General features: G+C 45.7%; 1 protein-coding gene and 2 long non-coding RNA genes across 3 annotated transcripts in view; all 3 read right to left on the bottom strand.

Moving 5' to 3' along the window:
* The window catches only part of LOC135564837 (uncharacterized), a 349,184-nt gene that overhangs the window by 170,754 nt on the left and 151,209 nt on the right, over window positions 1-27,221 (bottom strand). The window lies entirely within an intron of this gene.
* LOC135564834 (actin, muscle-like) lies at window positions 5,983-9,533 on the bottom strand. The gene is given in 4 exon segments (XM_065010897.1): window positions 5,983-6,815; window positions 8,787-8,968; window positions 9,085-9,496; window positions 9,498-9,533. Coding segments are annotated over 4 exon segments (771 nt in total). The 5' UTR covers window positions 9,531-9,533; the 3' UTR covers window positions 5,983-6,671.
* Window positions 11,416-13,163, bottom strand: LOC135564836 (uncharacterized). The gene is made up of 2 exons (XR_010461286.1): window positions 12,837-13,163; window positions 11,416-11,468 (listed from the first exon to the last, which is right to left on the bottom strand). It is a non-coding gene; the product is annotated as an uncharacterized LOC135564836 (long non-coding RNA).

Here is a 27,221-nt window from a genome sequence, read left to right as displayed (position 1 = left end):
AGGCATGTGGCCAGGGCAATGAACTGCAACGCTCCGCACAGGGAGGGGAGGGTGTGAGACGCCTAAGACAGAGCTACAGGGAGACAGGACAACAGCTGATCGCCCTGCGCCCAGCGGCAGACCACGTGTAACAAAACCTGCACAGGATCGGTGTACATGTCTTCCTAACATCACACCTGCAGGACAGGTGCAGGTTGGATACAACTGCCTGAGTTACACCAGGAACCCCTCCATCAGTGGGACTGTCCGCAATAGGCTGGGAGAGGGCTGAACTGAGGGCTTGTAGGCCTGTTGTCAGGCAAGGGTCCTCACTGGCAGATACCATCTGCTGCCCAAGGCAGGAGGTTGTCCTTCCTAACTGGCTGAGAGAGCCTCTGCTGCCCAAGGCAGGGCTGGGAGGGTGTTGTGTCAGGCAAGTCCTCACCAGACAGGCCTTTTCTTTAGGCAAGTCCTAATTAGACTATCCCCCGGCAACGCGAGGGTCACAAACCCACCGCTGTGTGACCGGATGATATGAAAAGTCTTTTTTCTTTTAAACCTGATGAGTAAATATAATAATATAAACGCAGGTTTTGTCTCAAAAGATAATTGCTTGTTTCACAGATCTTCATTGCCCAGGGTCCCTGCTCACAGAACGTGCCTTAGGCAGTTGGGGCGGCAGGGTAGCCTAGAGGTTAGCCTCTGGACTAAACCGAAGAAGTTCCCTGAACAGGCAGTTTAACTCACTGTTCCCCGGTAGGCCACGCCATTGTAAATAAGAATTTGTTTGTTTGTAGGTAAATAAAGGTACAAAAAAATGGATGCTGCAGAGGAGCCTGTGGCCAAATGAAGAACGTTACAGGTCTGTGAGAGCCAGAGAATCTTGCTTGTTTGTAGCGGACCAAATACTTATTTTCCACCATAATTTGCAAAGGTAAATTCAACTTGAGTTAAAAACCCCTCCATCAGTGGGACTGTGATTGTTATAGAGGCTTCTGGTAGGCCTTTGTTTCCTCACCAGATACTCATGTTGTCTGTCATAGTTGAAGAGGCTGAACTGAGGGCTGGTAGGCCTGATGACAAGTTACAGATACCATCAGTCTTCAGACTTTTTAAGGCTGAGGAGAACTTGCACAATTGTTGTCAGGCTGACTAAATACCATTTTCCCCACTGTCCGTTACATATATAAGATATATAGTAGTGTTATAGTATATAGATATATATATCTGTAGTGTTACTAGTATCAGCTGAACGATAAGTATAGTAGTGAGTCGCTGGTATATATATAGAAATATATATTGTCTGTAGTGTTACTAGTGGAGGATATAGAGGAGCCTCTATAAAGAAGATATAGGTCTGTGAGAGCCAGAAATCTTGCTTGTTTGTGGTACCAAATACTTATTTTCCACCATAATTTGTTTAAAAGTCCTACTAGTATCAGCTGAATTTGTTATATAGTAGTGTTATAGTTGAAGTGATATATAAAATTATATAGTCATCTAAGTCTGTAGTGTTACTAGTATCACTGAATATAAGATATATAGTAGTGTTATAGTATATATATATATATATATATATATATAAAAGTCTGTAGTGTTACTAGTATCAGCTGAACGATATATAGTAGTGTTATAGTATATATATATATATATATCTGTAGTGTTACTAGTATCAGCTGAACGATATATAGTAGTGTTATAGTATATATATATATAAAAGTCTGTAGTGTTACTAGTATCAGCTGAACGATATATAGTAGTGTTATAGTATATATATATATATATATAAAAGTCTGTAGGGAGAAAGAAAGAAAATGTTCAGCATCTCTGCTTTGGCAACAAAAAAAATGTAGTTATAATAGTTAGTTAATATATTAAGTTGAATTATGAAGAAATTAAATACTTATTTAAATATATTAAGTTGAATTATGAACAGTATCTTGCAGGATTCAATAGGTGGAATTGTAAGAGCTGTTGCCTCTAATAGAATCCCAAATTAAATATTTTTATTCATCAAATAACTTGGGAAAAACAACCACTTTATTTTATGTGCAGTATTAATTTACCTTCCTTACTAACCACTTAATGTACATATTGTACATGTATTGTACATACAGTAGGCTGGTCATCTAAGGTTTGTACCTGTTGACTGTTCATCACCATGGAGATTAATCAAATCAAATGTATTTATATAGCCCTTCGTACATCAGCTGATATCTCAAAGTGCTGTACAGAAACCCAGCCTAAAACCCCAAACAGCAAGCAATGCAGGTGTAGAAGCACGAGGGCTAGGAAAAACTCCCTAGAAAGGCCAAAACCTAGGAAGAAACCTAGAGAGGAACCAGGCTAGGAAGAAACCTAGAGAGGAACCAGGCTATGAGGGGTGGTCAGTCCTCTTCTGGCTGTGCCGGGTAGAGATTATAACAGAACATGGCCAAGATGTTCAAATGTTCATAAATGACCAGCATGGTCAAATAATAATAAGGCAGAACAGTTGAAACTGGAGCAGCAGCACGGCCAGGTGGACTGGGGACAGCAAGGAGTCATCATGTCAGGTAGTCCTGAGGCATGGTCCTAAGGCTCAGGTCCTCCGAGAGAGAAAGAAAGAGAGAATTAGAGAGAACATACTTAAATTCACACAGGACACCGGATAGGACAGGAGAAGTACTCCAGATATAACAAACTGACCCTAGCCCCCCGACACATAAACTACTGCAGCATAAATACTGGAGGCTGAGACAGGAGGGGTCAGGAGACACTGTGGCCCCATCCGAGGACACCCCCGGACAGGGCCAAACAGGGAGGATATAACCCCACCCACAGCCCCCACACCACTAGAGGGATATCTTCAACCACCAACTTACCATCCTGAGACAAGACCGAGTATAGCCCACAAAGATCTCTGCAACGGCACAACCCAAGGGGGACGCCAACCCAGACAGGAAGATCACATCAGTGACTCAACCCACCCCTCTCAGGGACGGGATGAAAGAGCACCAGTAAGCCAGTGACTCAGCCCCTGTATTAGGGTTAGAGGCAGAGAATCCCAGTGGAAAGAGGGGAACCGGCCAGGCAGAGACAGCAAGGGCGGTTCGTTGCTCCAGAGCCTTTCCGTTCACCTTCCCACTCCTGGGCCAGACTACACTCAATCATATGACCCACTGAAGAGATGAGTCTTCAGTAAAGACTTAAAGGTTGAGACCGAGTTTGCGTCTCTGACATGGGTAGGCAGACCGTTCCATAAAAATGGAGCTCTATAGGAGAAAGCCCTGCCTCCAGCTGTTTGCTTAGAAATTCTAGGGACAATTAGGAGGCCTGCGTCTTGTGACCGTAGCGTACGTGTAGGTATGTACGGCAGGACCAAATCAGAGAGATAGGTAGGAGCAAGCCCATGTAATGCTTTGTAGGTTAGCAGTAAAACCTTGAAATCAGCCCTTGCTTTGAAAGGAAGCCAGTGTAGAGAGGCTAGCACTGGAGTAATATGATCACATTGTTTGGTTCTAGTCAGGATTCTAGCAGCCGTATTCAGCACTAACTGAAGTTTAGTTAGTGCTTTATCCGGGTAGCCGGAAAATAGAGCATTGCAGTAGTCTAACCTAGAAGTAACAAAAGCATGGATACATTTTTCTGCATCATTTTTGGACAGAAAGTTTCAGATTTTTGCAATGTTACGTAGATGGAAAAAAGCTGTCCTTGAAAATGGTCTTGATATGTTCTTGAAAAGAGAGATCAGGGTCCAGAGTAACGCCGAGGTTCTTCACAGTTTTATTTGAGTCGACTGTACAGCCATTAAGATTAATTGTCAGATTCAACAGAAGAGCTAACTGGCCCAACCCAGTCATTGAGTGAGACGTCATAGTGGTTTGTGATGACGTGGCTCAGTTGGTTCATAGCTCTTGCAACACTGGAGGTTGTGTGTTCGATTCCCACGGAGGACCCGAAAATGTACGCACTCACTGCTTTCGCCGTCATTTGCCTAGTTACTAGTTTTGATTTTAAATCGGCTTGACAATCTATGGCTGTCTAAGCAATGATCAACAACCAATTTGACAGAGCTTGACGTCATTTTTAAAAATATATATATTTTTTTTGAGAATAATGGGCAAATATTGTACTATCCAGGTTTGCGCAACTCTCCCGACAGAGGAATTGATGCATTTCCTGCGCATTTCTGTGTTTGCTATTCAGACTAGGCTGTTGACCATATTATGTCGAGCAACACGCTCTGCACGTGCGGCTGTCTTTCCCGATCTGAATCAATTTGATGGCCAACAGATTTTATCGTGGAGTTTTCATTCAATGGGGGTTTCAAGTTTCATTTAGTTGAAGCCATCCCTTTAAATGATGGTGTACCTTTAATGATATTATTTTGTGCACAGACTCACTAGAATACATGGAGAGAACGGATTCACAATATAGAGATCGATGACAGAAAGACATGAATGAATATTCATCTCCGTTTTGCAAAACCAACTGGTAGATTTTAAAAAAAATACTCTGATCATGTAACTATTTAGACCGAAATGTACGGTTATCAATGTGTGTATGAATAAGAAAAAACGGTACGGGAAGCCTTTAAAATATATTGATACATTTTTTTTTTTTAAATGCTTTTCCGGCCTGGAACCGGAAGTGTTCGCTAAACCTTTTACTCGTGGTTTCCTCGATCGGTAACGTGGTAGAATTATGAGGGAATGAAATCAAGGTTAGAGTGTGAAGAACATACCTTATTCTAGCTCCAAATAGTGGGTGAATAACATGCTATTTTCATGCTTAAATTCAAGGTCAGAAAAGGTACAGAGAGAAATGCGTTTTATTTCGCGTCTAATGGAAGTTCAGACCCCTCGACTTTTCCCCACGTTACGTTACAGATGTTTTTTTTTCCCCTCATCAATCGACCCCAGTGACAAAAGCTAAGAATTGTTTGCCAATAAAATATCGTCTTCAGACTTTGAAGCACCTTGGTACTGGTACCCAGGCTATATGAGATGGACTTCAGAGCAAGTGACCCGATCGTCTGAAAATCTACCATCGGAACCATGTTGAGTTGGACACCTTCAGACTCAGGCGTGTACGTCGATGTAGAAACATTTGATATTGAGTCTCCAGGTTAAATCGGGAGCTTCCAAGCTCGACACAAAACTATTCTGAAAAAGTACAAGCACTTTTCCCCATCGTCATTGTAAGTCGCTCTGGATAAGAGCGTCTGCTAAATGACTTAAATGTAAATGTAATTAAATCTCCCAGCTAAAAATCAACATTCCGTCCCTGGTTACCACGGTTACCACGATAGGTTTAACAAGTCAAACCGGTGGGTAGACATACTTTCTAATTTAATGTTAACCGCAAAGTAGACTTAACCTGGCAGAAACAGCACTTTTGTATTTATTTGGGAACTTTCCCATTGAACGAGCAGCAGTCCAGAACATTCTTTACTCCCTAGTTACAATTGAAAGGAAATTACACAAATCTTCCAAACCTTAAAAGGTATTGAAATGAATTGGATTTGAGTGGGAAACCAAATCCAGAATACTGAATTCAAAAATTCGGCCGAATTTAAGGACCCAGGGGAGATGAGGTACCAATTTGAGATCCAGCTGGCAACCCTGTTATTTCTCTCCTCTCCAAGAAGCTGATGATCAGGTTGGAGACCCACCACTCGAATTCAATGATCCCCACACCGAGCCAGTATAGTGTCACATACCTTCCAAGGCAGTCATTGTAAAAGAATGGGTTCCTAACCCGACTTACCTAGTTGAATAAATCACTAAGTGACATAACGGGTTGCTAGCTGACAATTATCCAGACTTACATTTGTGTTTTATCTTAAGGTATCTCAGAGAGATGAGTAAATTCTGTCGCTGTGCTATAGGAAAGCACCAGGATGTTGATTTGACTGGAACCCACACTATTACCCCCCCCCTTGGTCCTAGACCCAGAAGCTTCCTGCCACCCCACCCAGACAACAGTGAACTGTACAGGAAGGGAGTCTCAGACAGGAAGTGATGTCGGAACACATGTGCACTTTTATTGGGAGTTTAGTCAGTGTACAAGTTGCCCCCCCCCCCACTGGTCCCTCTGGCACCCTAATCACCTCTGACCCCCCCCCAGCAGAGGTCACACTCGGGTTCATTTGCATAAACAAAAACTTAAAAACAGGACCAAAAGACTTAAGGCTGCAAGTACAAAACAAAAAAAAACCCAGACATGGTGACATAATTTACATACAAGCCATTCGTGCCCCATGTTACAGATCGCTGTGGGCGGCAGCCTGCACAGAGACAAATACCTGTTCTGAAAAAAGTTAACACAATTGGAATTGGAATGATTCATAAAGAAACAGAGAATGTACATGTGTTTTTTTTAAAGTCCTCAGCTGCATGATAGAATCTCAGGGTCCTTTACATTTTGTGTTTTTAACTCTTAAAAACCTTTAAATCCGTTGTGTCACAGTTCCAGTTTTGTGTGTATATATTTTTTTGTTTTTCATAGATCCTGAGTCAAAAAAAAAAAAAAGCGCCAAAATAAGAGAAGCCATGCCAATGAGACTTGAGAAGCTGGGTTTGGGCTCACTCCGCGGCCCCCTCTCTCTCTCTCTCTCCTTCTGGGTGTTGTGTCTGGTGGCAGAGCTGAAGTGGTAAGTCGGGTGGCTGGGTCGGTCGTTTGGGATTTTTTTTGGGTACAGTCTGTTTTTAGAAGCATTTACGGTGGACGATGGAGGGACCAGACTCGTCGTACTCCTGCTTGCTGATCCACATCTGTTGGAAGGTGGAGAGAGAAGCCAAGATGGAGCCTCCGATCCAGACGGAGTATTTACGCTCTGGGGGGGCGATGATCTGGAGGAGAGTAGAGAGGGTTACATTAACATGGGTTAGACTGCAGTACTAACATCTGACCACACGGTGGGGTTACATTAACATGGGTCTGACTGCAGTACTAACATCTGACCACACGGTGGCAGCAGGGTTACATTAACATGGGTTAGACTGCAGTACTAACATCTGACCACACGGTGGCAGCAGAGTCATATTAACATGGGTTAGACTGCAGTACTAACATCTGACCACACGGTGGCAGCAGGGTTACATTAACATGGGTTAGACTGCAGTACTAACATCTGACCACACGGTGGGGTTACATTAACATGGGTTAGACTGCAGTACTAACATCTGACCACACGGTAGGGTTACATTAACATGGGTTAGACTGCAGTACTAACATCTGACCACATGGTGGGGTTAAATTAACATGGGTTAGACTGCAGTACTAACATCTGACCACACGGTGACGTTAAATTAACATGGGTTAGACTGCAGTACTAACATCTGACCACACGGTAGGGTTACATTAACATGGGTTAGACTGCAGTACTAACATCTGACCACACGGTAGGGTTACATTAACATGGGTTAGACTGCAGTACTAACACCTGACCACACGGTGGGGTTAAATTAACATGGGTTAGACTGCAGTACTAACACCTGACCACATGGTAGGGTTACATTAACATGGGTTAGACTGCAGTACTAACACCTGACCACACGGTGGCGGCAGAGACACGTTAAATTAACATGGGTTGGACTGCAGTACTAACACCTGACCACACGGTAGGGTTACATTAACATAGGGGACTGTTACTAACACCTAACAGTAGTGGGAACCTGATTAGGGTTAGGACTGCAGTACTAACACCTGACCACACGGTGGCAGCAGAGAGAGTTAAAGGTAAGGGACAGGACTTCAGTTATGCATTGTATTGCTGTTTGAAGGTCTGAAGCGGTTGATTTCTACAGTGTTCGACTAATGTAATAACTGTATTAATGACCTTTATAGGGGACTGTTAGCTAAGCCTAATAGTAGTGAGAACCTGATTAGATGACTGGTATTTAGTCCCTAGTTGGTATAAGGGACTGTTAGCTAAGCCTAATAGTAGTGAGAACCTGATTAGATGACTGGTATTTAGTCCCTAGTTGGTATAAGGGACTGTTAGCTAAGTATAGTAGTGAGAACCTGATTAGATGACTGGTATTTAGTCCCTAGTTGGTATAAGGGACTGTTAGCTAAGCCTAGTAGTGAGAACCTGATTAGATGACTGGTATTTAGTCCCTAGTTGGTATAAGGGACTGTTAGCTAAGCCTAATAGTAGTGAGAACCTGATTAGATGACTGGTATTTAGTCCCTAGTTGGTATAAGGGACTGTTAGCTAAGCCTAATAGTAGTGAGAACCTGATTAGATGACTGGTATTTAGTCCCTAGTTGGTATAAGGGACTGTTAGCTAAGCCTAATAGTAGTGAGAACCTGTATACTGGTGTTTGCCAGGCCATCTGATTAGATGACTGGTATTTAGTCCCTAGTTGGTATAAGGGACTGTTAGCTAAGCCTAATAGTAGTGAGAACCTGATTAGAGGACTGGTATTTAGTCCCTAGTTGGTATAAGGGACTGTTATAAGTGGTTAATAGTAGTGAGAACCTGATTAGAGGACTGGTATTTAGTCCCTAGTTGGTATAAGGGACTGTTAGCTAAGCCTAATAGTAGTGAGAACCTGATTAGAGGACTGGTATTTAGTCCCTAGTTGGTATAAGGGACTGTTAGCTAAGCCTAATAGTAGTGAGAACCTGATTAGAGGACTGGTATTTAGTCCCTAGTTGGTATAAGGGACTGTTAGCTAAGCCTAATAGTAGTGAGAACCTGTATACTGGTGTTTGCCAGGCCATCTGATTAGATGACTGGTATATAGGTCCCTAGTTGGTAGTTCTCGTGTAGCCTCCATAAAAGGGACAGACAGTTGACTGTAGTGACTCTAACCTTGATCTTCATGGTGGAGGGGGCCAGAGAGGTGATCTCCTTCTGCATCCTGTCGGCGATGCCGGGGTACATGGTGGTTCCTCCGGACAGCACCGTGTTGGCGTACAGATCCTTACGGATGTCCACGTCACACTTCATGATGGAGTTGTAGGTGGTCTCGTGGATACCGCAAGACTCCATACCTGGAGAGAGACAGAGAGACAAGATGGCCGTCATTACGCTGCTCACAAGACTGCTGCCGGCTGGCGACCAGTCTGACCTCGAGCGATTGTTCTTGAGTGTTTAGTTGAACACTCACCGAGGAAGGAGGGCTGGAAGAGGGCCTCCGGGCAGCGGAACCTCTCGTTGCCGATTGTGATGACCTGTCCGTCGGGCAGCTCGTAGCTCTTCTCCAGAGAGGAAGAGGAGGCAGCGGTGCCCATCTCCTGCTCAAAGTCCAGCGCCACGTAGCACAGCTTCTCCTTGATGTCTCGTACGATTTCCCTCTCGGCCGTGGTGGTGAAGCTGTAGCCTCGCTCCGTCAGGATCTTCATCAGGTAGTCGGTGAGGTCGCGGCCGGCCAGATCCAGACGCAGGATGGCGTGGGGCAGAGCGTAGCCCTCGTAGATGGGTACTGTGTGGGTCACGCCGTCACCGGAGTCCATGAGGATACCGGTGAAGGTACGGCCGGAGGAGAGTGACAGGGACAAGACGGAGTCCTGGATGGCCACAGTAGATGGCAGGGGTGTTGAAGGTCTCGAACATGATCTGGAGACGAGAGAGGAGAGGGATGAGTCACGGTGCTGGAGGACTACAGAGAGAGGGATGAGTCAGGTGCTGGAGGACTACAGTAGAGAGAGGATGAGTCACAGAGGACCACAGTAGAGAGAGATGAGTCATGTGCTATAAAACCACAGTAGAGAGAGGGATGAGGACCAAGGTGCTAGAAAAACACAGTAGAGGGGTGAGGACCACAGTAGAGAACACAGTAGAGGGATGAGGACCACAGTAGAGAGAGGGATGAGTGTCAAGGTGCTAGAGGACCACAGTAGAGAGGGATGAGTGTCAAGGTTCTAGAGGACCACAGTAGAGAGGGATGAGTGTCAAGGTGCTAGAAACAGTCAGAAGAACATGGGGATGAGGGGTAAGGTTCTGAAGAACCCAGTAGAAACACAGCAGTCATCCCCACTGGGCCGTGAGGGATGAACCACAGACCCCCTGTAGCGATAGTGTTGCTATGGTAACTCAGCTAGCAGATGAGGACCATCTTATTGTTAGAATGAATGACCATCATTAAAGTGCTGTTACTAAGTGTCAACGTGCTAACAGACATCATTAAGGCCAGCAAGGTGCAGAACACAGAAAGGAGGAAAGACCTGGACCACTAGAGAGATGAGGACAAATCAGCTTTCAGAAGAGACGGCCTGGGAGGAGAGGAAGAGGAGCATGAGGAAAGAGAAGGCAGAACCGAAGAGCAAGAAGGAACCACAGTAGAGAGAGGGATGAGGACCACAGTAGAGAGGGGGATCTTGTCCAGGTTGGCTTTGGGGGTGAGGGGGTGTCTGTGAGCAGGGACAGGGTGCTCCTCTGGAGCCACTCTCAGCTTTGTAGAAGGTGTGATGCCAGCAGTCATCCCCATGGGTCCCAGTTGGTGACGACCCCGTGCTTAGTGGGGTAACTCAGAGTCAGATGCCCATCTTATTGCTCTGAATGCCATCTCCCACGTGCTGTCCTAATCTGGCCCATCCCAAACAGACATCATTAAGGCCCTGAAAACAGAAAGGAGGAAAGACCTAGCTTCTAGACGATGAGACAAATCAAATTTCAGAAGAGACGGCCTGGGAGGAGAGGAAGAGACGAGCATGAGGAAAGAGAAGGCAGAACCAAGAGCTAGAAGGAACCGGAGGTGAGTGGAGTGACGCATTACCTGGGTCATCTTCTACTGTTGGCTGGGGTTGAGGGGCCTCTGTAGCAGGGACGGGGTGCTCCTCTGGAGCCACTACTCAACTCTAGTTGTAGAAGGTGTGATGCCAGATCTTCTCCATGTCGTCCCAGTTGGTGACGATACCGTGCTCGATGGGGTACTTCAGAGTCAGATGCCCCTCTTGCTCTGAGCATACCAACTACTAGATTGGATCCCAACCATCACTATAAAACAGGACAGGGTTAGCATATACAGACGCTAGCATACCAACTACTAGATTGGATGGGGTTAGTATATACAGACGTTAGCTAGGAAACGGCTAGCATACCAACTACTAGATCATACCAACTACTAGACACTTATATATATATATATATATATAGTTAGCAGTGTCCTCAATAGTAAGTTTGACTGCATTGAGGTGATTAAGGCTAGTTGTATGTAGCCACTTCTCAGGGATGTGATCTATGGGATGGTTCATCTCTATTCTAGTCACTAGGCCTCAAATTAATAATAAACAGACAAATCAAACTAGAACCATATGTAATTTCAGTTCAAAATGTCCCAAAGCCCATCGTATGAGATTTGTTTACATTTGGGAATTAGCAATAACAGGTCCATTTCCGGGTAAAAAAACCCTTGTTCCTCACCTGATGCCTGGGACGCCCGACGATTGAGGGGAAGACAGCCCGAGGCGCGTCATCTCCGGCGAATCCGGCTTTGCACATACCGGATCCGTTGTCAACAACCAGTGCGGCGATTTCATCTTCCATTTTGAACTGCAAAAAAAGAAAAGAAACCGTATGTATAAAAAAACAAACAAAGGCTACAAAGAGACGTTTGAGAAGAGGGTTTAAAAAAACTGCGTAACCTCAACACTTCCGCACAGCGCCACCCTTAAGAAACACTTCCGCATAGAGCCCTGTGACGACATGACGCAACACGTCCTGCCTTCCTGGCAGGCTGTAATGACGCGTTCTGACCGCTAGGTGGAAACCGCACTGCGCCCTCCAGACAAAGGAGAGTGGCGCTGCGTTCTTTCGATATTACCATATAAGGACATGTTTTGGGATTCTCAGCAGACCTTTTTGGCGGTTCACAACCAGAGAATAGGAACATTTTTTTAAAACCAAAACCCGGATGTGACCACTCCCCTCTTAGCCAAGTAGCATTTCAAACCCCCGGCCGCCATTTTATAAACTCCCCCAAAAAAACACAAGACGACCGTGGAAATCTGACTTTAAAATGACCGTTAATGACATGGGAAAATAAACCTCTTAATAAAATTTAACACACACTTCTCAATATGAAATCCCAAGTCTATAACTACCACTCAAAAGCTGATTTTACTACCAAGGAGGGGACTAAAAAAACAAAGACATAATTTAGTTAACTGCCAAGTCCAGTGTTGTGAATAAACCTGCCAGGTTATAGAGGCCATTTCCTGCTGGCCACGCCTTGGTCACTGCTGACGAGGTTCCCCCCCTTCCTCCTGACCGGACCGGTTTCCCGAAAAACCGCTCAGGTTATAATAACTACGGCTTTAAGTACTACACACATACCAATAAATAAAGTTAGTTTAATGTCTTCATGTTAAAACTATTTGTGTCGAGTAGTTGTTAAAAAGCCGTTGATGTTAACACGCAGGATAAACTAGGTCTGAACCTACAGCCGCAGAGCGCAACAAAGACTCACTGAGACCCCCCCCCTTTTACCCCGGGAGGGGGGGGTCCAACAGCTGGTAAAAAAAAACAAATATATATCAGTTTAACACCATGTTAAAATAAATATCTATATTTACTGTAGGTGGTTGTTGTATGGGGGGGGGGTTAAGCCGGTTATTGATTACCTAACAAGTCACACCTGCATATCCGCCCAATTAATTAGACTGTCCATTATAAAGTCGAACTGTTTCACACCTAGTAGATACATTTAGTGAACCAGATCAACATTGCATATGACTGAAAAACAGAATGTTAACTTAAATCTACCCTATAATCTTACAAACAGCCTTGTGGTTCATGTCCTCCACTATATCACAAACCAGATTAAAATGAATTAAAATATGCAACCAGATACGTGTTTACTTTGTATCTGTTACCAAAACAACCGCCATTAAATAGTAGATTTATGTAGGTTATTCTTACCTTTTGGTTTTGGGAGGGGGGTGTTTCAAGGGTAAATGATATAATCCCGCACGAACTGCGTGTGACGGCGCCTCAAAGTGAACCGGTAGTCGGTGAGCGCGTGGTTTTTATCTCCCGGTTAGATGCCCGGCTCGAGCCATAAAAGGTAAACTTTCGGATTCGCGCAATCTGATTGGTCCGGTGTCACGGAACCGGGCGCGTCGCCATAACACGCTACTCCCTGCTGCAACTAAACTTACAGCCGGTTGTGAAACGCCCCTTCTCTCTCTCTCTCCCTCTCTCTCTGTCTCTCCCTCTGTCTCTCTCTCTCTCTCTCTCTCTGCTCTCTCTCTCTGTCTCTCTCTGTCTCTCTATCTCTCTGTCTCTCTCTCTCTCCCTCTCTCTCTGTCTCTCTCTCTCCCTCTCTCCCTCTCTCTCTCTCTCTCTCTCTCTCTCTCTCTGCTCTCTCTGTCTCTCTGTCTCTCTCTCTGTCTCTCTCTCTGTCTCTCTCTCTGTCTCTCTGTCTCTCTCTCTGTCTCTCTCTGTCTCTCTGTCTCTCTCTCTCTCTCTCTCTCTCTCTCTCTCTCTCTCTCAGCGAGGTATGAGAAAAAAAGGAGGAAATCGAAATGGGATCTATGAAATGTTTTCTAAGGCCCTATTACAGAGCACAGCCGAGCCCCGTTTTAAAATGCAGCTGTAGTGGTCAGTTCGGCCTGGAGTTTAGGGTTTGTAGTGAACAGAGGTCAGGGTTATCTCAACAGTGTAACTTGCATAGGCACCACTAGCTAGTTAGCTAACTGTTAAACAGACAGAATGCATCCTAACTCCTAGTCTCACATGATGCATCCAACTCCTAGTCCCCAAGCCCTCACAGAATGCCCCCTAATCCTCACATGATGCATCCTAACTCCTAGTCCCCAAGCACTCACATGATGCATCCTAACTCCTAGTCCCCAAGCCCTCACATGATGCATCCTAACTCCTAGTCCCCAAGCCCTCACATGATGCATCCTAACTCCTAGCCCCCTGAGCCCTCACATGATGCATCCTAACTCCTTGTCCCCAAGCCCTCACATGATGCATCCTAACTCCTAGTCCCCAAGCCCTCACATGATGCATCCTAACTCCTAGTCCCCAAGCCCTCAAATGCACCTCCTACATGATGCATCCTAACTCCTAGTCCCCCCTCACACATGAGCATCCTAACTCCTAGCCCCTAAAACCTCACATGCATGGCCCCTGAGCCTGGTGGCTTGTTCTGTTGTTCACTGTCAGCAGGCTTTGTTCTAGTAGCCCTCAAAAGAGGCAACATCTATCACACACTCTCTGTTACACACACACACACACACACACACACACACACACACACACACTAGTGGACACTTTAACCTGCAGACTGTAGAGTAGAGTGGTCTGCAGGTTATGCTGGTAAATAGCCCCCCCCCCCCTGCTATTTACTTCCTGTTCTAATAGCTAGCTGGGAAGAGTAGAGGCTATTTACCATGACCCTGTCTCCTGACTTCCTGTTCTAATAGCTAGCTGGGAAGAGTAGAGGCTATTTACTTCCTGTTCTAACAGCTAGCTGGGAAGAGTAGAGGCTATTTACCATGACCCTGCCTCCTGACTTCCTGTTCTAACAGCTAGCTGGGAAGAGTAGAGGCTATTTACCATGACCCTGTCTCCTGACTTCCTGTTCTAATAGCTAGCTGGGAAGAGTAGAGGCTATTTACCATGACCCTGTCTCCTGACTTCCTGTTCTAAGAGCTAGCTGGGAAGAGTAGAGGCTATTTACCATGACCCTGCCTCCTGACTTCCTGTTCTAACAGCTAGCAGGGAAGAGTAGAGGCTATTTACCATGACCCTGCCTCCTGACTTCCTGTTCTAATAGCTAGCTGGGAAGAGTAGAGGCTATTTACCATGACCCTGTCTCCTGACTTCCTGTTCTAATAGCTAGCTGGGAAGAGTAGAGGCTATTTACCATGACCCTGCCTCCTGACTTCCTGTTCTAACAGCTAGCTGGGAAGAGTAGAGGCTATTTACCATGCCCCTGCCTCCTGACTTCCTGTTCTAATAGCTAGCTGGGAAGAGTAGAGGCTGTTTACCATGACCCTGCCTCCTGACTTCCTGTTCTAATAGCTAGCTGGGAAGAGTAGAGGCTATTTACCATGACCCTGCCTCCTGACTTCCTGTTCTAACAGCTAGCTGGGAAGAGTAGAGGCTATTTACCATGACCCTGCCTCCTGACTTCCTGTTCTAATAGCTAGCTGGGAAGAGTAGAGGCTGTTTACCATGACCCTGCCTCCTGACTTCCTGTTCTAACAGCTAGCTGGGAAGAGTAGAGGCTATTTACCATGACCCTGCCTCCTGACTTCCTGTTCTAATAGCTAGCTGGGAAGAGTAGAGGCTATTTACCATGACCCTGCCTCCTGACTTCCTGTTCTAATAGCTAGTTGGGAAGAGTAGAGGCTATTTACCATGACGCTGACTTCCTGACTTCCTGTTCTAACAGCTAGCTGGGAAGAGTAGAGGCTATTTACCATGACCCTGACTTCCTGTTCTAATAGCTAGCTGGGAAGAGTAGAGGCTATTTACCATGACCCTGCCTCCTGACTTCCTGTTCTAATAGCTAGCTGGGAAGAGTAGAGGCTATTTACCATGACCCTGCCTTCCTGACTTCCTGTTCTAATAGCTAGCTGGGAAGAGTAGAGGCTATTTACCATGACCCTGCCTCCTGACTTCCTGTTCTAATAGCTAGCTGGGAAGAGTAGAGGCTATTTACCAGTCCCTCCTGACTTCCTGTTCTAACAGCTAGCTGGGAAGAGTAGAGGCTATTTACCATGACCCTGTCTCCTGACTTCCTGTTCTAATAGCTAGCTGGGAAGAGTAGAGGCTATTTACCATGACCCTGCCTCCTGACTTCCTGTTCTAATAGCTAGCTGGGAAGAGTAGAGGCTATTTACCATGACCCTGTCTCCTGACTTCCTGTTCTAATAGCTAGCTGGGAAGAGTAGAGGCTATTTACCATGACCCTGCCTCCTGACTTCCTGTTCTAACAGCTAGCTGGGAAGAGTAGAGGCTATTTACCAGTCCATCCTGACTTCCTGTTCTAATAGCTAGCTGGGAAGAGTAGAGGCTATTTACCATGACCCTGCCTCCTGACTTCCTGTTCTAATAGCTAGCTGGGAAGAGTAGAGGCTATTTACCGTGACCCTGCCTCCTGACTTCCTGTTCTAACAGCTAGCTGGGAGGAGTAGAGGCTATTTACCATGACCCTGCCTCCTGACTTCCTGTTCTAACAGCTAGCTGGGAAGAGTAGAGGCTATTTACCAGTCCCCCTGCCTCCCGACTTCCTGTTCTAATAGCTAGCTGGGAAGAGTAGAGGCTATTTACCATGACCCTGCCTCCTGACTTCCTGTTCTAACAGCTAGCTGGGAAGAGTAGAGTAGAGTTCTGGGGCCTGTCAGGCGGTCTCTCTGCAGGTGAAACAGGTTCCTGTTCTGGGGCCTGTCAGGCGGTCTCTCTGCGGGTGAAACAGGTCCCTGTTCTGGGGCCTGTCAGGCGGTCTCTCTGCAGGTGAAACAGGTTCCTGTTCTGGGGCCTGTCAGGCGGTCTCTCTGCAGGTGAAACAGGTCCCTGATCTGGGGCCTGTCAGGCGGTCTCTCTGTGGGTGAAACAGGTTCCTGTTCTGGGTCCTGTCAGGCGGTCTCTCTGCAGGTGAAACAGGTTCCTGTTCTGGGGCCTGTCAGGCAGTCTCTCTGCAGGTGAAACAGGTTCCTGTTCTGGGGCCTGTCAGGCAGTCTCTCTGCAGGTGAAACAGGTTCCTGTTCTGGGGCCTGTCAGGCAGTCTCTCTGCAGGTGAAACAGGTTCCTGTTCTGGGGCCTGTCAGGCGGTCTCTCTGCGGGTGAAACAGATTCCTGTTCTGGGGCCTGTCAGGCGGTCTCTCTGCAGGTGAAACAGGTTCCTGTTCTGGGGCCTGTCAGGCGGTCTCTCTGCAGGTGAAACAGGTTCCTGATCTGGGGCCTGTCAGGCGGTCTCTCTGTGGGTGAAACAGCTTCCTGTTCTGGGGCCTGTCAGGCGGTCTCTCTGTGGGTGAAACAGGTTCCTGTTCTGGGGCCTGTCAGGCGGTCTCTCTGCAGGTGAAACAGGTTCCTGTTCTGGGGCCTGTCAGGCGGTCTCTCTGTGGGTGAAACAGGTTCCTGTTCTGGGGCCTGTCAGGCGGTCTCTCTGTGGGTGAAACAGCTTCCTGTTCTGGGGCCTGTCAGGCGGTCTCTCTGCAGGTGAAACAGGTTCCTGATCTGGGGCCTGTCAGGCGGTCTCTCTGCAGGTGAAACAGGTCCAATTGCAGGTCCAATTGCATTTAATTTCTATTAATTCATTAAACATTGTCCATCATTTCTAGGGGGGACTTTAAAAAACAAAATTAATTCACATCCCTGATTGAAATATGGTGTCCTGGTGTGTAAACATGCATGTGTTTATGTGTACACCTTGTCAGCTCGGGGGTTTGAACTTGCAACCTTCCGGTTACTAGTCCAACGCTCTAACCACTAGGCTACCCTGCCGCCCAATGCATGTGTTTATGTGTACACCTTGTCAGCTCGGGGGTTTGAACCTGCAACCTTCCGGTTACTAGTCCAACGCTCTAACCACTAGGCTACCCTGCCGCCCAATGCATGTGTTTATGTGTACACTAAAGATGATTTGGAGAAATGCAACGTTAGGTAATGACTGAGGACTTTGGACGTGTGTGTGTGTGTGTGTGTGTGTGTGTGTGTGTGTGTGTGTGTGTGTGTGTTTACAGTGAGTGAGAGTTGTCCCTGGCTAAGTGTGTGTGTGTGTGTGTGTGTGTGTGTGTGTTTACAGTGAGTGAGAGTTGTCCCTGGCTAAGTGTGTGTGTGTGTGTGTGTGTGTGTGTGTGTGTGTGTGTGTGTTTACAGAGGAGAGTTGTCCTGGCTATGTGTGTGTGTGTGTGTGTGTGTGTGTGTGTGTTTACAGTGAGTGAGAGTTGTCCCTGGCTAAGTGTGTGTGTGTGTGTGTGTGTGTGTGTGTGTGTGTGTGTGTGTGTGTGTGTGTGTGTGTGTGTGTGTGTGTGTGTATGTATGTTTACAGTGAGTGAGAGTTGTCCCTGGCTAAGTGTGTGTGTGTGTGTGTGTGTGTGTGTGTGTTTACAGTGAGTGAGAGTTGTCCCTGGCTAAGTGTGTGTGTGTGTGTGTGTGTGTGTGTTTACAGTGAGTGAGAGTTGTCCCTGGCTAAGTGTGTGTGTGTGTGTGTGTGTGTGTGTGTGTGTGTGTGTGTGTGTGTGTGTGTGTGTGTGTGTGTGTGTGTGTGTGTGTGTGTGTGTGAGCCATCTCAGGTCCCAGCCAGTACTAATGGTTTAATGATCATTAAGTTGATTGAACACAGAACAAGCGGTTATAGCAGACTGTGGCCTCTAATACTCCACACACAGTTGAAGTCGGAAGTTTATCCTAGTAATAACACCCTGATTTATTTCAGCTTTTATTTCTTTCATCACATTCCCAGTGGGTCAGAAGTTTACATTCACTCATTTAGTATTTGGTAGCATTGTCTTTAAATGGTTTAACTTGGGTCAAACGTTTCGGGTAGCCTTCCACAAGCTTCCCACAATAAGTTGGGTGAATTTTGGCCCATTCCTCCAGACAGAGCTGGTGTAACTCAGTCAGGTTTGTAGGCCTCCTTGCTCGCAGACGCTTTTTCAGTTCTGCCCACAAATGTTCTATAGGATTGAGGTCAGGGCTTTGTGATGGCCACTCCAATACCTTGACGTTGTTGTCCTTAAGCCATTTTTCCACAACTTTGGAAGTATGCTTGGGGTCATTGTCCATTTGGAAGAACCATTTGCGACCAAGCTTTAACTTCCTGACTGATGTCTTGAGATGTTGCATCAACATATCCACATAATTGTCCTCCCTCATGATGCCATCTATTTTGTGAAGTGCACCAGTCCTTCCTGCAACAAAGCACCGCCACAACATGATGCTGCCACCCCCGTGCTTCACGGTTGGGATGGTGTTCTTCGGCTTGCAAGCCTCCCCCTTTTTCCTCCAAACATAACGATGGTCATTATGGCCAAACAGTTCTACTTTTGTTTCATCAGACCAGAGGACATTTCTCCAAAAAGTACGATCTTTGTCCCCATGTTCAGTTGCAAACCGTAGTCTGGCTTTTTAATGGCGGTTTTGGAGCAGTGGCTTCTTCCTTGCTGAGCGGCCTTTCAGGTTATGTCGATATAGGACTCGTTTTACTGTGGACATAGATACGTTTGTACCTGTTTCGTCCAGAATCTTCAAACGGTACTTTGCTGTTGTTCTGGGATTGATTTGCACTTTTCTCTAGGAGACAGAACGCATCTCCTTCCTGAGCGGTATGACGGCTGCGTGGTCCCATGGTGTTTATACTTGCGTACTATTGTTTGTACAGATGAACGTGGTTCCTTCAGGTATTTGGAAATTGCTCCCAAGGATGAACCAGACTTGTGGAGGTCTACAATTTTCTTTCTGAAGTCTTGGCTGATTCCTTTTGATTTTCCCAAGATGTCAAGCAAAGAGGCACTGAGTTTGAAGGTAGGCCTTGAAATACATCCACAGGTACACCTCCAATTGACTCAAATGATGACAATTAGCCTATCGGAAGATTCTAAAGCCATGACATTTTCTGTAATTTTCCAAGCTGTTTAAAGGCACAGTCAACTTCGTGTATGTAAACTTCTGACCCACTGGAATTGTGATACAGTGAACTATAAGTGAAATAATCTGTCTGTAAACAATTGTTGGAGAAATGACTTGTCTCATGCACAAAGTAGATGTCCTAACCGACTTGCCAAAACTATAGTTTGTTAACAAGAAATGTGTGGAGTGGTTGAAAAACGAGTTTTAGTGACTCCAACCTAAGTGTATGTAAACTTCTGACTTCAACTGTATCTAGGGACATGGAGACATCGGGACACGGTCTAGGTCTATATAATATATATAATATAACATATAATATACTAATGACTCTGTAACGCTCGTCTGAAGAAGAGGACCAAAGCGCAGTTCATATAGTCTGTAGATTCAGGTATTCTAGAACTCATATTGTCTATAGATTCAGGTATTCTAGAACTCATATTGTCTATAGATTCAGGTATTCTAGAACTCATATTGTCTATAGATTCGGGTATTCTAGAACTCATATTGTCTATAGATATTCTAGAACTCATATTGTCTATAGATTCGGGTATTCTAGAGTTCATATTGTCTGTAGATTCAAGTGATTATTTATTCAAACTGAACACTGAAACAAAACAAAGTGGAACAAAACGAAACAGTTCCGTCTGGAACACAAAACAGAAAACAACCCACCACGAAATGAGGGGAAAAGGGCTGCCTAATTATGGTTCCCAATCGGAGACAACAATAGAAAGATGTCCCTGATTGAGAACCAGACCCGGCCAAGACAAAGACAACAACCCACCACGAAATGAGGGGGAAAGGGCTGCCTAAGTATGGTTCCCAATCGGAGACAACGATAGACAGATGTCCCTGATTGAGAACCAGACCCGGCCAAAACAAAGACAACAACCCACCACGAAATGAGGGGAAAAGGGCTGCCTAAGTATGGTTCCCAATCGGAGACAACGATAGACAGATGTCCCTGATTGAGAACCAGACCCGGCCAAAACAAAGACAACAACCCACCACGAAATGAGGGGAAAAGGGCTGCCTAAATATGGTTCCCAATCGGAGACAACAATAGAAAGATGTCCCTGATTGAGAACCAGACCCGGCCAAAACAAAGACAACAACCCACCACGAAATGAGGGGAAAAGGGCTGCCTAAGTATGGTTCCCAATCGGAGACAACAATAGAAAGATGTCCCTGATTGAGAACCAGACCCGGCCAAAACATAAAAATACAAAATCATAGATAACAAAACATAGAATGCCCACCCCAAATCACACCCTGACCAAACCAAATAGAGACATTAAAAGGCTCTCTAAGGTCAGGGCGTGACAGACTATTCATGATGGTGTGTTTGTAAGGACTTACCTACAGTAAGGCAACATGTCATGTTGTTTGGACTAGGGTAACAGACAGACCTGTTATATGGACTAGGGTAACAGACAGACCTGTTATATGGACTAGGGTAACAGACCAGACCTGTTATATGGACTAGGGTAACAGACAGACCTGTTATATGGACTAGGGTAACAGACCAGACCTGTTATATGGACTAGGGTAACAGACCAGACCTGTTATATGGACTAGGGTAACAGACAGACCTGTTATATGGACTAGGGTAACAGACCAGACCTGTTATATGGACTAGGGTAACAGACCAGACCTGTTATATGGACTAGGTAACAGACCAGACAGACCTGTTATATGGACTAGGGTAACAGACAGACCTGTTATATGGACTGGTAACAGACAGACCTTATATGGACTAGGGTAACAGACAGACCTGTTATATGGACTAGGGTAACAGACAGACCTGTTATATGGACTAGGGTAACAGACAGACCTGTTATATGGACTAGGGTAACAGACCAGACCTGTTATATGGACTAGGGTAACAGACAGACCTGTTATATGGACTAGGGTAACAGACCAGACCTGTTATATGGACTAGGGTAAAAGACATACCTGTTATATGGACTAGGGTAACAGACCAGACCTGTTATATGGACTAGGGTAACAGACCAGACCTGTTATATGGACTAGGGTAACAGACCAGACAGACCTGTTATATGAACTAGGGTAACAGACAGACCTGTTATATGGACTAGGGTAACAGACAGACCTGTTATATGGACTAGGGTAACAGACAGACCTGTTATATGGACTAGGGTAACAGACATACCTGTTATATGGACTAGGGTAACAGACCAGACCTGTTATATGGACTAGGGTAGCAGACCAGACCTGTTATATGGACTAGGGTAACAGACCAGACCTGTTATATGGACTAGGGTAACAGACAGACCTGTTATATGGACTAGGGTAACAGACAGACCTGTTATATGGACTAGGGTAACAGACCAGACCTGTTATATGGACTAGGGTAACAGACAGACCTGTTATATGGACTAGGGTAACAGACCAGACCTGTGATATGGACTAGGGTAACAGACAAACCTGTTATATGGACTAGGGTAACAGACCAGACCTGTTATATGGACTAGGGTAACAGACAGACCTGTTATATGGACTAGGTAACAGACCAGACCTGTTATATGGACTAGGTAACAGACCAGACCTGTTATATGGACTAGGGTAACAGACAGACCTGTTATATGGACTAGGTAACAGACAAACCTGTTATATGGACCAGACAGACCTGTTATATGGACTAGGGTAACAGACAGACCTGTTATATGGACTAGGAACAGACAGACCTGTTATATGGACTAGGGTAACAGACAGACCTGTTATATGGACTAGGGTAACAGACAGACCTGTTATATGGACTAGGGTAACAGACAGACCTGTTATATGGACTAGGGTAACAGACCAGACCTGTTATATGGACTAGGTAACAGACCAGACCTGTTATATGGACTAGGTAACAGACCTGTTATATGGACTAGGTAACAGACCAGACCTGTTATATGGACTAGGGTAACAGACAGACCTGTTATATGGACTAGGGTAACAGACAGACCTGTTATATGGACTAGGGTAACAGACCAGACCTGTTATATGGACTAGGGTAACAGACCAGACCTGTTATATGGACTAGGTAACAGACCAGACCTGTTATATGGACTAGGGTAACAGACAGACAGACAGACCTGTTATATGGACTAGGTAACAGACCAGACCTGTTATATGGACTAGGGTAACAGACAGACCTGTTATATGGACTAGGGTAACAGACAGACCTGTTATATGGACTAGGGTAACAGACAGACCTGTTATATGGACTAGGTAACAGACCACACCTGTTATATGGACTAGGGTAACAGACCAGACCTGTTATATGGACTAGGGTAACAGACCAGACCTGTTATATGGACTAGGGTAACAGACCAGACCTGTTATATGGACTAGGGTAACAGACCAGACCTGTTATATGGACTAGGGTAACAGACCAGACCTGTTATATGGACTAGGTAACAGACCAGACCTGTTATATGGACTAGGGTAACAGACCAGACCTGTTATATGGACTAGGTAACAGACCAGACCTGTTATATGGACTAGGTAACAGACCAGACAGACCTGTTATATGGACTAGGGTAACAGACCAGACCTGTTATATGGACTAGGTAACAGACCAGACCTGTTATATGGACTAGGTAACAGACCAGACCTGTTATATGGACTAGGTAACAGACCAGACCTGTTATATGGACTAGGTAACAGACCAGACCTGTTATATGGACTAGGTAACAGACAGACCTGTTATATGGACTAGGTAACAGACCAGACAGACCTGTTATATGGACTAGGTAACAGACCAGACAGACCTGTTATATGGACTAGGTAACAGACCAGACCTGTTATATGGACTAGGTAACAGACCAGACCTGTTATATGGACTAGGGTAACAGACAGACCTGTTATATGGACTAGGGTAACAGACAGACCTGTTATATGGACTAGGTAACAGACAGACCTGTTATATGGACTAGGTAACAGACCAGACTTGTTATATGGACTAGGTAACAGACCAGACCTGTTATATGGACTAGGGTAACAGACCAGACCTGTTATATGGACTAGGTAACAGACCAGACCTGTTATATGGACTAGGTAACAGACCAGACCTGTTATATGGACTAGGTAACAGACCAGACAGACCTGTTATATGGACTAGGTAACAGACCAGACCTGTTATATGGACTAGGTAACAGACAGACCTGTTATATGGACTAGGTAACAGACCAGACCTGTTATATGGACTAGGTAACAGACCAGACCTGTTATATGGACTAGGGTAACAGACCAGACCTGTTATATGGACTAGGTAACATACAGACCTGTTATATGGACTAGGTAACAGACCAGACCTGTTATATGGACTAGGTAACAGACCAGACAGACCTGTTATATGGACTAGGGTAACAGACCAGACCTGTTATATGGACTAGGTAACAGACCAGACCTGTTATATGGACTAGGGTAACAGACAGACCTGTTATATGGACTAGGGTAACAGACCAGACAGACCTGTTATATGGACTAGGTAACAGACAGACCTGTTATATGGACTAGGGTAACAGACAGACCTGTTATATGGACTAGGTAACAGACCAGACCTGTTATATGGACTAGGGGTAACAGACAGACCTGTTATATGGACTAGGTAACAGACAGACCTGTTATATGGACTAGGGTAACAGACCAGACAGACCTGTTATATGGACTAGGTAACAGACAGACCTGTTATATGGACTAGGTAACAGACAGACCTGTTATATGGACTAGGGTAACAGACAGACCTGTGATATGGACTAGGGTAACAGACAGACCTGTTATATGGACTAGGTAACAGACCAGACCTGTTATATGGACTAGGGTAACAGACCAGACCTGTTATATGGACTAGGGTAACAGACAGACCTGTTATATGGACTAGGGTAACAGACAGACCTGTTATATGGACTAGGTAACAGACAGACCTGTTATATGGACTAGGTAACAGACCAGACCTGTTATATGGACTAGGTAACAGACCAGACCTGTTATATGGACTAGGGTAACAGACCAGACCTGTTATATGGACTAGGTAACAGACCAGACCTGTTATATGGACTAGGTAACAGACCAGACCTGTTAGGACTAGGTAACAGACCAGACCTGTTATATGGACTAGGTAACAGACCAGACCTGTTATATGGACTAGGGTAACAGACCAGACAGACCTGTTATATGGACTAGGTAACAGACCAGACCTGTTATATGGACTAGGGTAACAGACAGACCTGTTATATGGACTAGGTAACAGACCAGACCTGTTATATGGACTAGGTAACAGACCAGACCTGTTATATGGACTAGGTAACAGACCAGACCTGTTATATGGACTAGGTAACATACAGACCTGTTATATGGACTAGGTAACAGACCAGACAGACCTGTTATATGGACTAGGTAACAGACCAGACAGACCTGTTATATGGACTAGGTAACAGACCAGACCTGTTATATGGACTAGGGTAACAGACCAGACCTGTTATATGGACTAGGTAACAGACAGACCTGTTATATGGACTAGGTAACAGACCAGACAGACCTGTTATATGGACTAGGTAACAGACAGACCTGTTATATGGACTAGGTAACAGACAGACCTGTTATATGGACTAGGTAACAGACCAGACCTGTTATATGGACTAGGTAACAGACAGACCTGTTATATGGACTAGGGTAACAGACAGACCTGTTATATGGACTAGGGTAACAGACCAGACAGACCTGTTATATGGACTAGGTAACAGACAGACCTGTTATATGGACTAGGTAACAGACAGACCTGTTATATGGACTAGGTAACAGACAGACCTGTGATATGGACTAGGTAACAGACAGACCTGTTATATGGACTAGGTAACAGACCAGACCTGTTATATGGACTAGGTAACAGACCAGACCTGTTATATGGACTAGGGTAACAGACAGACCTGTTATATGGACTAGGGTAACAGACAGACCTGTTATATGGACTAGGGTAACAGACAGACCTGTTATATGGACTAGGTAACAGACCAGACCTGTTATATGGACTAGGTAACAGACCAGACCTGTTATATGGACTAGGTAACAGACCAGACCTGTTATATGGACTAGGGTAACAGACCAGACAGACCTGTTATATGGACTAGGGTAACAGACAGACCTGTTATATGGACTAGGGTAACAGACAGACCTGTTATATGGACTAGGGTAACAGACCAGACCTGTTATATGGACTAGGGTAACAGACCAGACCTGTTATATGGACTAGGGTAACAGACCAGACCTGTTATATGGACTAGGGTAACAGACAGACCTGTTATATGGACTAGGGTAACAGACCAGACCTGTTATATAGACTAGGGTAACAGACAGACCTGTTATATGGACTAGGGTAACAGACCACCCTACACCCTGCATCCTACACCCTACACCCTGCACCCTACACCCTATACCCTACACTCTACACTGCACCCTACACTCTGCACCCAACACTGTGCACCCTACACCTTACACCCTACACCCTACACCCTACTCTGCACCATACACCCTACACTGCACCCTACACCCTACACTGCACCCTACACCCTACTCTGCACCCTACACCCTACACTGCACCTTACACCCTACACTGAACCCTGCACCCTACTCTGTACCCTACACCCTACACCCTACACTACACCCTACACTGCACCCTAAACACTGCACCCTACACACTACACCCTACACACTGCACCCTACACTGCACCCTACACTACACACTGCACCCTACACTGCACCCTACACCCTACACCCTACATCCTACACCCTACACAGCACCCTACACCCCACACTACAACATACACTGCACCCTACACTGCACCCTACACCCTATATCCTACACCCTACACAGCACCCTACACCCCACACTACAACATACACTGCACCCTACACTGCACCCTACACCCTACATCCTACACCCTACACAGCACCCTACACACTACACACTGCACCCTACACAGCACCCTACACACTACACACTGCACCCTACACCCTACATCCTACACCCTACACAGAACCCTACACACTACACCCTGCACCCTACACTGCACCCTACACCCTACACTACAACATACACTGCACCCTACACAGCACCCTACACCCTACATCCTACACCCTACACAGCACCCTACACACTACACCCTGCACCCTACACTGCATTCTACACCCTACATCCTACACCCTACACAGAACCCTACACACTACACCCTACACTGCACCCTACACTCTACAGCCTACACTGCACCCTACACACTGCACCCTACACTGCACCCTACACCCTACACCCTACACATTACACCCTACACTGCACCCTACACCCTACATCCTACACCCTACACAGCACCCTACACACTAAACACTGCACCCTACACTGCATCCTACACCCTACATCCTACACAGCACCCTACACTGAATCCTACACCCTACACCCTACACTGCACCATACACACTACACACTGCACCCTAAACCCCTTTACTGCACCCTTCAACCTACACCCTACACTGCACCATACACACTACACACTGCACCCTAAACCCTAAACTGCACCCTACACTCTACACTGCACCCTACACCCTACACTTCACCCTCATCCTACACTGTACCCTACACCCTGCACCCTACACTGCATCCTACACCCTACACATTACACCCTACACAGCACCCTACACACTACACATTACACC

Source organism: Oncorhynchus nerka, linkage group LG26, assembly GCF_034236695.1.
Source record: "Oncorhynchus nerka isolate Pitt River linkage group LG26, Oner_Uvic_2.0, whole genome shotgun sequence".
Taxonomy (NCBI): domain Eukaryota; kingdom Metazoa; phylum Chordata; class Actinopteri; order Salmoniformes; family Salmonidae; genus Oncorhynchus; species Oncorhynchus nerka.
This window is presented reverse-complemented; position numbering and strand designations above follow the sequence as displayed.